The 13,558-nt window shown below is 35.6% G+C and overlaps 3 protein-coding genes across 5 annotated transcripts in view; all 3 read left to right on the top strand.

Moving 5' to 3' along the window:
* Positions 1 to 3,144: 3,144 nt before the first annotated feature.
* Positions 3,145 to 5,236, top strand: LOC112153476 (thiosulfate:glutathione sulfurtransferase). The gene is made up of 4 exons (XM_024283726.2): positions 3,145 to 3,277; positions 4,323 to 4,448; positions 4,686 to 4,848; positions 5,025 to 5,236. The coding sequence occupies exons 1-4, from the start codon at positions 3,265 to 3,267 to the stop codon at positions 5,077 to 5,079; spliced, it is 357 nt and encodes a 118-aa protein (XP_024139494.1). The 5' UTR covers positions 3,145 to 3,264; the 3' UTR covers positions 5,080 to 5,236.
* Positions 5,237 to 6,263: 1,027 nt separating this feature from the next.
* On the top strand, positions 6,264 to 11,613 carry zgc:195212 (DUF4554 domain-containing protein). 3 transcript variants are annotated; one of them, XM_024283574.2, is made up of 14 exons: positions 6,264 to 6,367; positions 6,541 to 6,658; positions 6,845 to 6,898; positions 7,028 to 7,140; positions 7,298 to 7,375; positions 7,447 to 7,502; positions 7,790 to 7,861; positions 7,946 to 8,162; positions 8,463 to 8,586; positions 10,427 to 10,573; positions 10,665 to 10,780; positions 10,901 to 11,011; positions 11,137 to 11,235; positions 11,311 to 11,613. In XM_024283574.2, the coding sequence occupies exons 1-14, from the start codon at positions 6,347 to 6,349 to the stop codon at positions 11,356 to 11,358; spliced, it is 1,374 nt and encodes a 457-aa protein (XP_024139342.1). In that variant the 5' UTR covers positions 6,264 to 6,346; the 3' UTR covers positions 11,359 to 11,613. The 3 variants fall into 3 exon arrangements, with proteins under 3 accessions (XP_024139342.1, XP_024139341.1, XP_036069822.1); XM_024283573.2 differs by having other exon boundaries at positions 10,659 to 10,780; XM_036213929.1 differs by lacking the exon at positions 6,264 to 6,367 and having other exon boundaries at positions 6,581 to 6,658; positions 6,845 to 6,902; positions 10,659 to 10,780.
* A 1,066-nt stretch (positions 11,614 to 12,679) lies between these two features.
* pola2 (polymerase (DNA directed), alpha 2) overlaps positions 12,680 to 13,558 on the top strand; it is a gene marked incomplete in the record, with an annotated part of 6,941 nt that continues 6,062 nt past the window's right edge. The window contains 3 exon segments of the mRNA XM_036213928.1: positions 12,680 to 12,808; positions 12,876 to 13,042; positions 13,520 to 13,558. Of these exon segments, the coding sequence (XP_036069821.1) occupies positions 12,958 to 13,042; positions 13,520 to 13,558 (124 nt within the window).

Here is a 13,558-nt window from a genome sequence, read left to right as displayed (position 1 = left end):
AGTGTGAGTCAGTAGTTCCCTGACACAATGAGGGGGTCAAAATAATAATAATTATTTTTATATTAATCCTTCTAAAGATGTGTTAATTAAATTTTAAAGTGAAAATCAGTGTTTTTTTATTCGTTGAAACATTAAAAGGTTAAAAGTGTAGATTAACATGTTTGACGAGTTGACTAACTAATTAACCTACTAATTACAGCTTTATAAATGCAGGGTGGGATTGCATATCCTAAAGTTGAATAAAAATCCCTCTTTCACAATGTGTTTTTATGGCATTATGAGTCACTACCACACAGTTTAAACTCCTTTCTGTTCATGCTTCAGGGAGCATTTTCCATCACATTTGCACCACGAGCTTAAAATTTGATTTGAAAATAGACAGAACTGAGTTTGAACGAGTCTGTAAAACCACAACGTTCAAAGCAAACATTTGGGTTTTTGCCTGCACTCTAATTATTCTAGTTTTGTTTACTTTATCCTTTTCATCCTAAATCTTCCTCTTTTATTTTTGCAGTAAAAAAAATGCATTTGTGTAACTTTTTCTGCACAAAAGCAAAAAGCTTAAATTAAACCAATCCAGAGTTGTGCAGCAGCCTCCTCTGTTAATCATCTTGTATTCTGGGGACCTCCTAAATTCATTGATTTAATGCTTGAAAACGACAGCACTGTGTGGAAACACAAGCAGAGGGTTGAAACACAGTTGGGTATTTTAATTATTCTGCTCCAAGCTAATAAAATCAAGAGAAACAGCTCAATACACATCAAAACAGGAAGTGTTCTTTTTACAGCTGCAAAATAGCTTGATAGAGCACCACCCTGAGGCCATGTTGAGCTATAACACACAAGGGAACATTCTAAAAGGTAGAGATTTGCTATTCATCATCACCATGAAAAAAGAAAAAATGAAAGATGGAAGCATTTAGTAAGTTTTCTTTACTTTACTTTAATAAGTTTTAATTTCCTTCTGCGTATTTGTTCTACTTAAAAATGTCTGACGGTGAATTTGTAAAATGTTTATTGACAATTACATTGGATTTTTAAATGTGTTTAAACTTAAAGACTCACCCCACTGAAAATTATGTTATTGGTGTTTTTTAACAAGCTCTTGTAATATTTTCCCGATCATAGAGGACATATATACAGAAAATTAAGATTAAAAAAGTATTTCTTCATTCAAATCATTGTGAATCAGGAGTAGATGGAAAAATACAGTTTGAAAAAAATATTTAAACCAGCAAAAAATCTGACATTGGAGTAGAAAAAATAGTCTACCAAGTTAAGAAATAAACTTCAGTCACTAAGACATGTTTTCTTAAATAAGAGTATTTTAATTTCAAGACAAAAATAAGAAGTTATTTATTGAAACAAGGGTTTTTTTACTTTCTTAAGATTCTGTTTTTGTGGTATAGCTCCAATATTGCTCATCATTTTTGTTTCTGTTGATGATAGATGGTGAGGGGCTGTAAGTAAGCCGGAGAGCATGTAAACAGAGGGATGTTGGGAAGCTGGGGCGGGCTTGCTACACGCCAGCAGTCCTGCTCACAACTTAGAGGTGAATTTCTAACGACTAACTGCCGCTCTACAGAAACTATGTCCAAGAAAATGTAAAGTTTTTTTGGCTAAAAATGGCAAAATCATAATTAAAAGACCAATGGGAGTGCTTTTAAAGTAGATCATAAGATAAGGACTTTAAAAATGCGTAGTTAATATAAAATAAACAATGTACATGAATATACGAAGAAGAATTTTTGATTGAAAGAAATTATTTTTTGTGGCACTTTTTTATTTGCTGTTTTTGGATGGAAAATGGTGAATTACTGTCACCACAAATGTATTTTTAGTGCACTATCTACCAATTCTTACATGGAAATAAATACAGTGTGCTTTTGGATCAGAATATTATAAATTCAAGTGAATGAGGAAGAATAGCACAGAAACAAATTTAAGAGAAAGCAGAAAACAAAAGATCAGTCAGTTGGTTATATATATATATAAAGGTCATGACAAAAAATACATCACGAAAAGAACTAGATGACTCAGCAAATTTTGGAGTTGTCACAAAAGAAAACTCAGGTGTTGGGTGACACCTATACATATTGCATGTATTTGTTAGGCTAATGACACTCATGCTGTGTCATCCTACCTTAGTGAATCTCTATCAATATCATTGAGCTGTTCTTCCTATGTTGGTGTAACAGGTTTATTCCATAAATTCTTGATGTGCATTTGTTTGTTTTTTTTTGTTTGTTTTTTTTTTTTTACAGTAGCATGGCAAAAAACTCAGTTCTTCAGCCCATCACACCTGTAACTACAAGAAGATGTTCTTACAAATAATCCTTAGTTTTGTGAAGTGTGCCAATTAGCTTCTATGATGTTATATTAGGATAAAAATGTAACATATTAGAATATTTTTGGATGTTTTCTGGTGCGATTAAACAAAGTATTTTGTTTTGTTCTTTAATGTGAAGCTCTGCTAATATTTGTAATACAATCTGGCTACAAATACATTATCTGTTGATCAATCTTTATGTTTTTAGTGAAAAACAAAACCAACATTGTAAGGAGTTTGTAAAGTTCGCCTCCGCTTCCCTGCACATTTCACAAGCTATCATTTTTGCAAACGGCTGATTCTGATCTTCATGGGGCTTTGCAGCTGCCTGATTGTGATCGTGTTTTGAATAGACTTGGTTAAGTGTTGAAAAACAGGATCAGTAAATGAATACAGAGTTGATTAAATAAAAAAAAGCAATGACTTAAAATGATCAAAGCAGACAGTGGAACATTTTTGGGGGCATACAGAATTACAGGTTAATGTCTAAAAAAGTATTTATTGGTTTTTCATGCTGTTTTTTTATTTTTAAAATAGTGAATCAAATGACAGTGCATTTTGTCTAACTGCTTTAAATTTAAGGTCTTAACATGAACCTGTTGTTTAAAATATTCAACTAAAGGTGGGTGTACTTGCCGTAGTGTGTAAAAGTTATTATATTTGTTTAAATAAAATAGTTGTATTTCATTTTCTTCTTTTTAAGCGTATTAAATGTTTTTACAAATTGTAAATGTGTCATCCATGAGTGCATCTCTTATTTTGAAAGTTAAAAAAAAGGACCTTTATTTGAGGGGTTAATGTGATTGGCTAACTGGCCGACTCTGGCTTGTTATGCCCCGCCCACTCCCAGTGTGTGAACCAATGAAATGTTAGTAGACAATGAGGAAGCTTCAGGACAATACTAGCGTGACTCACATTTTTACAAACTCACCGGGATGGCGAACGCAGGTGAGTCCTTCTCCTCCTAAGTAACAGCTACTATTCATATCTGTAATGATCATATTAATAAACTGAAACATGATATGTAATGTATGAAAGTTGGGTGAGAATTTTGGAAATTGCCAACTCAAAACTTTGCCATTTTCATTCATAATTATGTTTAAATTCTGTCATTTACGTTTTAACAAGGCCAGTTAGGAATGCGCCCCTTGAATACCTTCAGGATTCATTAAATCTCTTATACTTTACAACTAAAGTGACTGGTCTGTTTCCATCGCTTTAGATCTGAAACTGGTTGTCTCCGCTGGGACTGCACACGCAACGACCCGCTGCGATTATTCTCGCCCTGCTGGGTTAATTATCGCACCTGAACCTGTAAACAGCCCGTCCGCATCTTTGAAACTAAAAGGCTTACCGACGATTCCAAGCTAATTTTGGCCACAATGAATGATAAAAGTTAAAGCCAAGACTGTCTGCTGGCTTTAGGGCAACGGAAACGAGCGCCTTTTCCTGTTTGGATTCCTTTTTTCCTTAATCAAATTTCCCAGAAGCCTCTGCGGGACAACTAGTTGTCAGTCAATAAATTGGTGAATATAGACCGCAATGCACTGCGTTTGAACAATTTTAAAAATGAAAAAATGTAATTTTTATTTATGTTTTTAACATCAGAACACAGTGGGTTCAAAATAGTTGTGACATCATAGTTGTGTTTACATATATATAAAAAAAGTAGTGAGCATGGTATCCCAGTTGCCTTTAAATTCCAGGGCACTAGATAGATCCATACTCTATAGCAGGGAGTGAAGTTGGACATAGCCTTGATGAGGATGGCATTGTGGGTAATGATAGGAAGCGTTAGCCCTGATCTGACTCTGAACGCCTGACTTGTTCTGCTCTCATGTGAACATCAAGCAGCTTCTACCCCCATACATTTACATAAGTGCAGGTGTCGTGTTACCCGCCTATCCCAGAAAGTCCTTTTGCAATCAAAGTTATGTGAGATTTATAAAAACTTTCTGAAAAGTAGTTTTGACATGTCCACTCTCATCATCAGTTAAGGAAATCTCCTATGAGGACCTCCTGGCTCTTCTGAAGCAGAACCAGAACTTGGTTCTAGTTGATGTGCGCTCAAAGGCAGAAGTGGATAATGGCCATATCTCAGGATCCATTAATATTCCACGTAAGTTTTTTCTTCTGCTTTGTACTTTCTTTTATTGCACATAGAAAAGGGTAATTATATGTTGTCAAACCAGTGTTGTCCTCGCGTGCTGCTGTGTGAAACAAACGTCCTTTTTGTAGATGTGCAGACAAGACACTAATCTGGTTTTTCCGGTTTTACCTTAGTTCTCATCTTTGTTGGTCACACATACACTGTGAGATATGATCATCTGCATTTTATTTTTTTTAATTCCTTTAGTTGACACTGTGGAGAGTGCTTTTAAATTACCACCAGAAGAATTTAAAAGCAAATATGGAAAAGTGAAACCAGAAAAGGATTCAGATGATCTGGTGTTTCACTGCCAGATGGGCAGGAGAGGAGCAATGGCAACAACCAAGGTCTACCAGCTCGGATACTCCAAGTAAATATGTTTTTGTTACTGTTTAGTGTTAAATCTATGTGATGTAGTGATGTTACCATATGATTCTAAATACTTGCAGACCCTTTGTTTTCATTGTGAGGGGGTTAAATGACATATTTAGATGTGCTTGTTTCCTCTGTATTAATGGAATTTTGTCCTTTTGTTTTTCGTTCTAGGGCTCGAAATTATGCTGGCGGCTATGCGGAGTGGTCCAAAAAACAAAAAAAGTGATTTATATATATATATTTTTTTTTTTATTTTAATATTTGATAGACTTCCAGAGTGCATTATGCTTATTCACATGTTAAAATCAAGACAGGCATGGACCCTGTTCCTTTTATTGAGTTTTAAACAATAAATCATGTTATTTGAAATAAAGAGTCTTGGTATAAAATTTCTTTGATATCATTTCAGTCTGTTATCTTGCTTGGAGTTTTGAAATAAAAATGTTCAAACAGAAATTGAGGCAAATTCTAGGAATTCTATATAGGACTGACCTAGAGTCCTACTCCAACTTTTGGTCTACTCTGAAAGCATTCCCAGAGGTCTTTTGACAATAATTCTACAATTTTTAGCCAATATATATATATTTTAATATGAAAGTTTCTGCTTAGTGATGGTAGTTTTATTAGAAATTTGCCTCTGAGTCGTGGGCAGAACAGTTGACTTGGTGTAAGTCCACATCATTTCCCATCATCCATCTTTTTACACTCTCTTCTGGTTGGGGGTGTGAGGGTCTTGATCGCCAGATTACCGGTGCAACAAAAATGGCAAGCAATACTGGAGCTATCCAGCTGTACATTGTGTCCAGCCAGATACCAGCTCGGATGAGGAAAACGAAGATCTATGAGTGGATGCATCAGAATGACACCTGTGACCTGCCCAACATATTTTCTAAATCACAAATTAGCTCTTTTTCAAACTGCATTTTTGTCTAGTCCTGATACATAATGATTTGAATAAAAAAAAAACTCACAAATGCAATTTTCAGCTTTATTTTCTTTGCATTTATGTCCATCATCAAAAAAACTTAATTAATATAGTTTTTTGCTTACATGCATCCGCTAGTTCCCTCTTTCTGATTGTAGTAATTAAACTTTTTGTTTAAACTATAGTGAGTTAATGATAAAAAAAAAAATATTAACATAATTATATTTTACTAAAATAAGACAGTAAAATCAATGTGTAAAAATATATTGTTCCACTTCAAAGGGGTCTAATATTATGATATATATGTATTTTATATATATATTTTACTATCTATTCTGTCCGGTTTTGAGTGTAATGTTGCGAAAAATAATAAATAAAATAAAAACTTCAAAATGATATTTTTATGTAACATATTATTGTGTAATATTATGCATATACATTTTTTATTTATTTTTAAATTAACAACTTACACGACAAAAATAAAAACATGAGCAGCAGGTGGAAAACTCTCCTTTGAACAAGTGTGTATCTCGTTTGCGTCTTTAGCTTGAATCATTTCAAAGTGGAAATGCTGCACGAAATCCGCCAGGTAAGAGTTTCAGCGCCAGTTTTCTCACACAAAAACTCACTTTGACTTTACTTAAATTCTTACAGCTCAATTTTAATCGAAATAGTTGGCAATTAAAGCCGTAGTTAGAGCTTTATAGCGTTGTTACTAGCTAGCTAAGCTATAGTAGCTGTGTCTGTGGAACACCTGTCCAGGTGCTGCGGCTCGTCATGTTAATGAGCAAGCAGGGACAGAGGCACGGTTCAAGGAGTACCGGAGGCCTCCTCATCGTCGTGTGGGATGAAGCTGGAGCTCAAAGGTTAAACTGTACCGGTGAGGTCAAACTTGAAAAACCTTTAGCGTCCTCCAAACCAAAGAAATGAATTTAACTTAATTAACCCCACATTTGTAAAACGAGTATTGTTTATTTAACTTATGGGATAATTACACGTGTGCTCACAAAAATAAATAAATAAAAATGAAATGTAAAAGTGTGTTATAGTTCTATATTTGTTGCAGTTGCAGCTGCTGGATCCTGGTGTTCAGGCATTGAAATGAAAGCTCTTCAGCTTGGTAGGTATGTGCATGTTGTCTGAACATGTGTTTATTGGATATTAATGTACATTAAAAAACAACTGTAAATATGCCAGATTTAAGCCATTGGCTAGTTTCCATCTGCAGTTTCTTTTACTTTATTTTCAGATCTGAAGGACAGCATGTTCGCCGGTGTGTCTCCAAGTCTGCATCCTGACCCTGAAGATCTGATTCCCTTCTCAGATCTCTATGGCTCGCTCAGATTCCTACTGTCTTTTCAGGTCATTCTTAATTTAACTCTATGTATAATAACAGATGAATAAAGCGTGACATGTTCAGTAGTTACAATCTGAAGTCCAGAGTTGGGTCAAAATTGCTCAAATGTTAAAAGTTCTGACTCATAACTCCAGCCTGTGCCTTGCTTTTTATCTCTTGCAGATGAAAGATGTAAGGCCTTCAGATTGGCTGTCAGATGTTGAAGCAGTTCTTCGGGCATTCTGCTTGGCTAATGCGGGGGTATTAACTGATCTATTCACCTCAGAGCTGAAAAGGCGGATGTTTAAGTCTGTTTTATTTGTTTTGCACAGATAAAAATCCACCTTAAGTTGAAATTTGCTCAGCAGACGTTTGAACGTGACTTCAGGTAAGAGCTGCAGATTCACAGTTTGGTTCTGGGTTTTTTCCCCTCGCCTGCATTAACAGGGGAGTTAACTTCCCTAGATTTTGTAAAACTACCTAAGCAAAAGTCAAAAATTAATGTCAATGAGTGACTTATTCAGAACTTCCTTGAGTTTCATGGTGACTCTCAGGATTTTTGCTTTCAAAGTAAAAACAACACAAACAGAACCAGGATTAGCTAAGATCCACAAGCCACTTTTACTAGTTAACCTAAAGATATTGCTTTAAATTTTCTTTTTTTTTCTCCCACAGAGCTAAAATAAAGGCTAAAGTATCAGGTGTGGACCACCCATCTCTCCTCTTAGATGTTTCTTGTCCTGCAGAGTCAGTATGGTCTTAAACAACATTTACGTCTCCAGTTAAGAGTTTGGACCCAGATTGTTTTAAATAACTCTGTGTGCGTTCCAGAAAGCGATGGTTTCTCCCCAAACCTCACGGATCGGTGAAGAAGGCAAGCTGGTGTCAGGGAGGTCATCCTGTGGACGGGGGCAGGCTGCCACTCAGTATCCCACCCCAGGCCATGGATGGAGGGCTGTTGGGGGATCTCTGTGTTCGTCTGGTGACGCTCCTGCATCCGTGCGTCCTGCAATACCCCAACTTGCCCACAGAGTTGAAAAGCATCGAAATATCCTTTCATCCCAAAGAGGTTTCGCTCCTGTCTTTGAAAACTGCTATTTAGACACGGATTCTTTATGTACTGACTTGTCGGCAAATGAGGGTGACTGTGGCGCTCTCTGGTTTCTAAAGACAACCAGCTACCCTGAATGTCCAAGCAAAAAGTAAAGAGTTGAAAAGGAACCTTTAAATAAGAATTTTTTTGTAAAAAAAAATCACCCCCACTCTGTAAGAGTTGATCAGTTTATTGATTTTGTTGTTGACTTGACAGTCAGAGGTTAAATATTCCTCCTTTACATGACATGTCTAAGTGTTGGTATACAACCCCTGTAATATTCCCGTGTCAGGCTCCACTGGCTTCTTCCAAACTCTCCCTTCTTCCCTGGACTGTCAGCACCTGGGTCTCCATGGACTGCAATGCCCCGCCCACAAAGGTAAACAACAGCCGCTGCTCAGAACGCCATGTACTCACAGCTTAGCTCTGTAGCTGGGGGCACTGCTTTAACAATAAAATTGTGGAATTTAGGTTTTTTTTTTTTTTTTTAATGACCCGACACCCAAGACTTTTAAGCACGCCTTTTTAAATACTCTCAGTCGAGATTTACTTCCATCTGATGAGAAACCAACTCAGCCGCATTCTTATATGTGAGCAAGTCTGTATTGCAGCCTTGAATTCTGAGTTTAATCGAAGAATTATGACTTAGAATCAGAATTCTGGGATTAATTCTAAGAAATAAAGTCAGAATTCTAAGTTTAAAATCGTTTTTTTTAGAGTTAAAGTCAAAATTGTCTGGGGAAAAATATCTGAATTCTGGATTTAGAGTCAGAATTCTAATGAATAAAATCAGTATTTTAGGATTTAATTTAGAATTCTAAGAAAAAAGTCAGAATTTTAAGATTAATGTCTTAATTTTAAAGTTAAAGTCAGAATTCTGGTGGGGAAAAAATAATCATTCTGAATTAATCAGAATTCTAAAGAATAAAATCAGTATTTTAGGATGTCAGTCAGAATTTTAAGGAATAACGTCAGAATTCTAGGATTTAAGGGCAGAATTTTAAATATAAAAGTCAGAATTATGGTAGGGGTTGTTCTGTTTTTTAGGATTAGAGTCAAAATTCTTAGATTAAAGTCACATTTTAAAGATAAAGTCAGAATTCTGTCGGTGGTGGGGGTTCAGAATTCTCTGAATTAAAATCAGAATTCTAAAGTTGAAGTCTGAATTATCTTGTGGATAGTTTCATCTTTGTGTTCATTCATCATTTTTTAATCTGTTTTATTTAAGACATAGTATCACCAGTACAAAATAAATATAGAGATGTGATGTTTAAAATAAAAAACAGTTTGGATAATTTCTTGTCTTTTTTTTAGGGATTATTGGAGTTTAAGACAATTTAGTGACAATAAAGTTTTACTAATTTTATGAGGAAGAAATCAAAAAATTCCTTTCCCATAACTGCAGTTTATTTAAAGTACTTTTTGAGGTCCTATAATCATAATATTTCAGTCTGTCAACAACTTAATGGCCACTAATAGGTAAAGCATGGTTGTGTTTTGTCAAAAAGTTTAAGGTTTTGCAGTCTTTGTGGTGAAAAATGACTTAGTTTTTCATAGTAGTTTCTATTTTCTCTGGAGGATGATAACCATCACCACAAGAAACATTACACACTAACAGCCTCAGTCGCTACTGTGTTAGCTCTGTCACTTTAGAAATGTTATTGTATTTTTTTATTTGTAAAAACTCAGATTTTGAGTCAGAAAAAAAATGTTCACAGGTTTTTGTCCAACCCTAAAGGTGGAGCCATCGTTGCCTGATTTTTGAACCAACACCCAAAGGGAGTGTAATCCAAACTTTGTTTAGGTTTAATGTGTTTAGAAAACACAAACTTATAACCAAGAAACCAAAATAAGACAAAACAACTTGTGATTTCGGTCCTGTTCTACTGAAATAACAGTTTAAATGATGTTTGTGAGCAACAAACTGATTCCACTGTGGGCTTTTTGATATAATCTACCATGTTGAACATGCAACTTCCTTCCTTAAGCAGTGGGGATCAGACATGAAAGGAACCAGGCAGAAATAACACTAAAACAAAGAGAGGAAAAAGTTAGACACTGCAGCAAACACTTCTACATTCATGGAAAGCAAAGTGGACAACTCAGCCTAAAGTTGCATACCTGAAGTGTAGTGTCAGGGTCATCCAGGTTGGGTTTTAACCCTGCAGCCGAGGTTGTCCATATTCCCTATGTCCTCATTTATTTCAAATTCCATCCAGGCCACAGAGTTGGTGCTGTGTACACCACTGAGCAATGGGATGATGAAGAGCAAGAACCCAATCACCTACCAGTTCAGCAGAATCTCCTGGTCTTCCTCCTCTTCCAGCACAGAGACCCCTTCTGCTCCCACCTCTCTGATTTTATAGGTGAGAAACCGTCTGGGCTTTCCTGGTTTTTGCCGGGAGCCAGTTAAAGCTGTTGTGCATGGGCATCAGAAGGCTCTTTTCACAGCTGCAGACATGCTGATAGAGCACCACCTGGAGGAAATTCTGAACAGCAACAAGCCGGCCGTCACGGCAGCTATACGGACGGAAATTGGGAACACCATGAAAACTCAAAATCGCAGGAAAAAGGCAAGGATGAAAAAACAACTTCACAGCGATATTTTGACTGTCAGAAAATATGTGAACTGTTGTTGCAGTAGTTTGGCTGACCATAAATGTGTTTATCTTTGTTTTCTGTTCTGATGAAAGCAACAAGAGAAGCTCAATTCAGCTGCTGAGGTGATTCTCGGTTCCACCTTAAGCATTGTGAGCTGCAGCAGCAACATGGACTTCAGAAATGCCTGCTTCAACCTCATGAAGGTACTCAAATAAAACCTGATCCTAAAATAACATTTACTACTCATTGTTTGTGTTTTGGCCAAAAATCTTAGTTTCCAAAAGAAAAAAAAAATCATGTTTTGTGTGTAATTTGATGTGATTTTCAGGTAACCGACAGTCATGCGTTGTCATCCCGCCTCAGTGAGTCACTCCGGGGAGTGATGTCATGGAGATTCCTCCCCGTGAGCAGATGTTATTCCACTCAGGTTAGTGAGGCGTGTGTTTCCCACAACCGCCTGGGCTTTTAGCAGTAATGTTGACCAAAATCATTGCTTTGGCAGATGGAGGAAAATCTTTTACGCAATGAGTCTACAAAGTCGGAAATCTGAGGGTGTCTGTTTTTTTGTTTTTGTTTTTTTAAGTTTTTTGGGGAACTTCAGACATGTTTTTTTTCAGTTAACTTAAACTTACCCTAACATTTAAGTACATTGTTAATCCAATAGTTTGACCACTATTTGTGTGATTTTTGGAAAAGAAAATGTGAAAGTGTTGCGGTTTCAATGTCCAAAACTACCTGCAATTTATTTAGTCTAAATTGTTATGTATAATTTACCTTGAATAAACAAAGTGGTGTGAAAAAAAAATCTTGAATCATATTTTTAAGTGTTTACAATATTACTTTTGTTGCCACAGTAGTGTATTTTAATAGCTACTAGTTCAGATACTGAGTCATTCTGTGCTCTTTGAGCTTTCTGTTCCTAAAAAATATACCACAAACAATATGTTTCTTACTTTGCTGCTGATAAGGGTCCATTTGAACCTCTCAGAACACGTTTCCTGCCTTAGAATGATGGAAGCTCCAAAAGTCTTATAGAAATAAATTTGTCGCTTTTTTGGTTTTCATTTCAACCCTGTAACAGGACAGTCTGATTTCTGTATGATTACAATAGTCAAAATCATTGAAATAAATTCTTCTAGTTCCTTGGTAATTATCTATATCTTGTGCAATTATTGTTGATACATTTTATTTGATAAATTAAATTGATTCAAAGACCAGACTTCAGTCTCGTAACAAGGATTTAACTGTGTTTTTGTTGCGGGGTTGAAAGTTATTGGTTGATGATTTTAGCTAAAAGGAGCCATTTCACTAGAACATGGTGCAGCATGTGAAAAACAAGAAGTCAATAGATTTTTCTAAGACAATTATTTGCTTTTCTTTACTGTGTGAGTGGGAAAAATATTTAATGTTGTTAGATCCTTGGTTGGACTAAACCATTATTAATAAAAAGGGGAGGATTGATAAAACTCTTACAAGTTTGAACAAAACTCAGGGATATGATAAAAGATTGTGATTTCATACATATTCAATATTCAATGTTTTTTTATATTACTTTTTATGTAAATTAAAGTTGAAAAACTAATTATTATATTGGGGAAAAAGCAGTAACTGACTATAATTGTTTTGTCATTTGGCTAACTTCAACTCAGCATAAAATATTTCTACAGTAAAATAATTTTCAAAACATGTTTGTGTGCATATATGCATAGTTTTTTTTCCATAACTTATTTAAAATGCATTTTCTGATTAATTTGGAAGTAAACATATTTTAGGTGAACGTGTGGGGCACCTTACTGCAATTAAAAAAAAATCTGCCCCTCAAAGCAATAAAAAAATCAGCCCTCAAATGCGATTTGTTTTGGAGCTTTTATTTTGACAGGGGGCTTGAGGACATTTTCCTGTCTTGACGTTGTTTCCGGCCGCCAACAGCGACAGCCCTTTTTCGCGGTAAAATGAAATAATCACCGATGGGATTTATTCTGTGAAATGTTATGCATTCGGTAAGGCTTTAACAAAGAATTTAATATCGAACGTTTAACGTAATCAGATTGTCCGTGTTTCTTCAAGCTAACGTAAAGCTAGCGTTAGCATCACTATTTTGCTGCTGAGACCAAACGACCAACTTGACTAGGTTCAACAATCGACAACAATGGCGCTCCCAACTGCAATCAGTTTGAAATCCCAGCTGGACCTCTTCTGCATCCCCTGCGATGATGACTCCGTCCTAGAGAGGAGTGAGTATTTGACATGTAGAGTTTCACTTTTTAAACGCCGTAGCGCTAGCTAAAGAATGACAGTAAAACCTGCCGTCACGTGACCTGAATAACTATCTGCCGCAACGATGGAAGTGGATGTTCCTGTAGTTTGTATATAAAACTTGCTTTTTTGTGTAATAAATCACTCACTAAATGTATATATTCTAGTATTAAAATACGTTCCTTGTTGAGAATGCAATAGATTTGATTCAATTGTGTATCCTCCCTATTTAATTAATTTTGTTCAAATATTTTTCAGTTTTTTATTATTATTATTATTTTCTAAAGCTTTGCAGCAGCAGTAGAATCTAATCCTCATACCCTGTGGATCTGATATTTTCAGATCTTTTTTAAACGGTTTCTGTCTTTAGTCCTTTAAGTTCAGATCCATTTGCTTTTTCCACAGTTTTGGTCATTGCTGTTTTAATCCAATTTTAACTTTTGTTTGTTGCTCAGTGGTTGAGCAGTGCATTTGTCACAGGATTCAGGAGGATG

This window comes from Oryzias melastigma, linkage group LG10 (assembly GCF_002922805.2).
Source record: "Oryzias melastigma strain HK-1 linkage group LG10, ASM292280v2, whole genome shotgun sequence".
Lineage (NCBI taxonomy): Eukaryota > Metazoa > Chordata > Actinopteri > Beloniformes > Adrianichthyidae > Oryzias > Oryzias melastigma.
This window is presented reverse-complemented; position numbering and strand designations above follow the sequence as displayed.